The sequence below is a fragment of the Octopus bimaculoides genome, chromosome 4, assembly GCF_001194135.2.
Source record: "Octopus bimaculoides isolate UCB-OBI-ISO-001 chromosome 4, ASM119413v2, whole genome shotgun sequence".
NCBI classification, from domain to species: domain Eukaryota; kingdom Metazoa; phylum Mollusca; class Cephalopoda; order Octopoda; family Octopodidae; genus Octopus; species Octopus bimaculoides.
Window position 1 is genome coordinate 130,804,347 of NC_068984.1, and position 974 is coordinate 130,805,320.

Below are 974 nucleotides of genomic sequence, written 5' to 3' on the forward strand. Positions count from 1 at the left end.
ATACGACTGTGGATCGTCAGTTTACTATTTTGCTTGCGTGGACCCCCAAAAATTCTATACGGACCCCCAGGGCTCATACGGACCCCCAGGGATCATACGGATCCCCAGGGCTCATACGGACCCCGGCTGAGAACCATTAATCTTAAATGTTTACTCATGCGTTTACATGCAACGCCGCCTTACACGCAGTCTAACTCCCAGATAATAAATCACAATTATTGGTGATGAGTATTACATCATAGTTTTATTGTCATTTGTCCTCTGTGCGAGTGCGTGTGTTTGTGTGTGTGTGTGTGTGTGTGTGTGTGGTTCACATGCATGTCTTCATGCCACTCTTCAGTTCAGGTCTGTTGTCTGTGTAGACATAGGAGAGTATTTCAAACAATTTCTCGTCTCTTCGTCTTAGATTATCTCGAGCATCCATTTCCGTTGAGCACAGCGCTGTCTGGTTACACCTGGAAACAAAAGAAACGAGATCATTCTTAGTGGTTACTATTGTTGTTTTGCTCCATAACACCCTGACTGAATCGACTCACGATCAAATTATTCCCCTCTCGACCATTGTCCCTGCTGTTATTATTATTATTATTATTGTTCAGTAGTTTTATTTTTATAACGTGCTTTCACTTCACTACCGAGCGCAGCTCTGTGTGCCTTGGGTATGTGCTGTGGTTTGCTGTGGTGCTCTTATGGTTACTGTATTGAAAGTGTTTTGCGTAGGATGTGTGCAGTGCCCAGTAGTGCAATTTTCTGTATGTTATATATATTTGTAAGTCCTGGTGTTTTTGTTATGTATTTGTCTGAATATTTTTTTAATTATACCTAAGGCACCTACTATGATAGGAATTGTTTCTGTTTTTAGATTCCACATTCGAGTTACCTCTATTTCCAGGTCTTTGTATTTTGAAAGTTTTTCCATTTCTTTTAGGGAATATTATTATTATTGTTATTATTATTATTATTATTATTATTAT

General features: G+C 39.1%; 1 protein-coding gene across 1 annotated transcript in view; it reads right to left on the reverse strand.

The window, feature by feature from the left end:
* Positions 1–19: 19 nt before the first annotated feature.
* Positions 20–974, reverse strand: part of LOC106876315 (uncharacterized) — a 48,479-nt gene continuing 47,524 nt past the window's right edge. Inside the window, exon 7 of the mRNA XM_052967709.1 lies at positions 20–455. Coding sequence (XP_052823669.1) covers positions 311–455 — 145 coding nt within the window. The 3' untranslated portion in view covers positions 20–310. The remainder of the gene's footprint in view (positions 456–974) is intronic.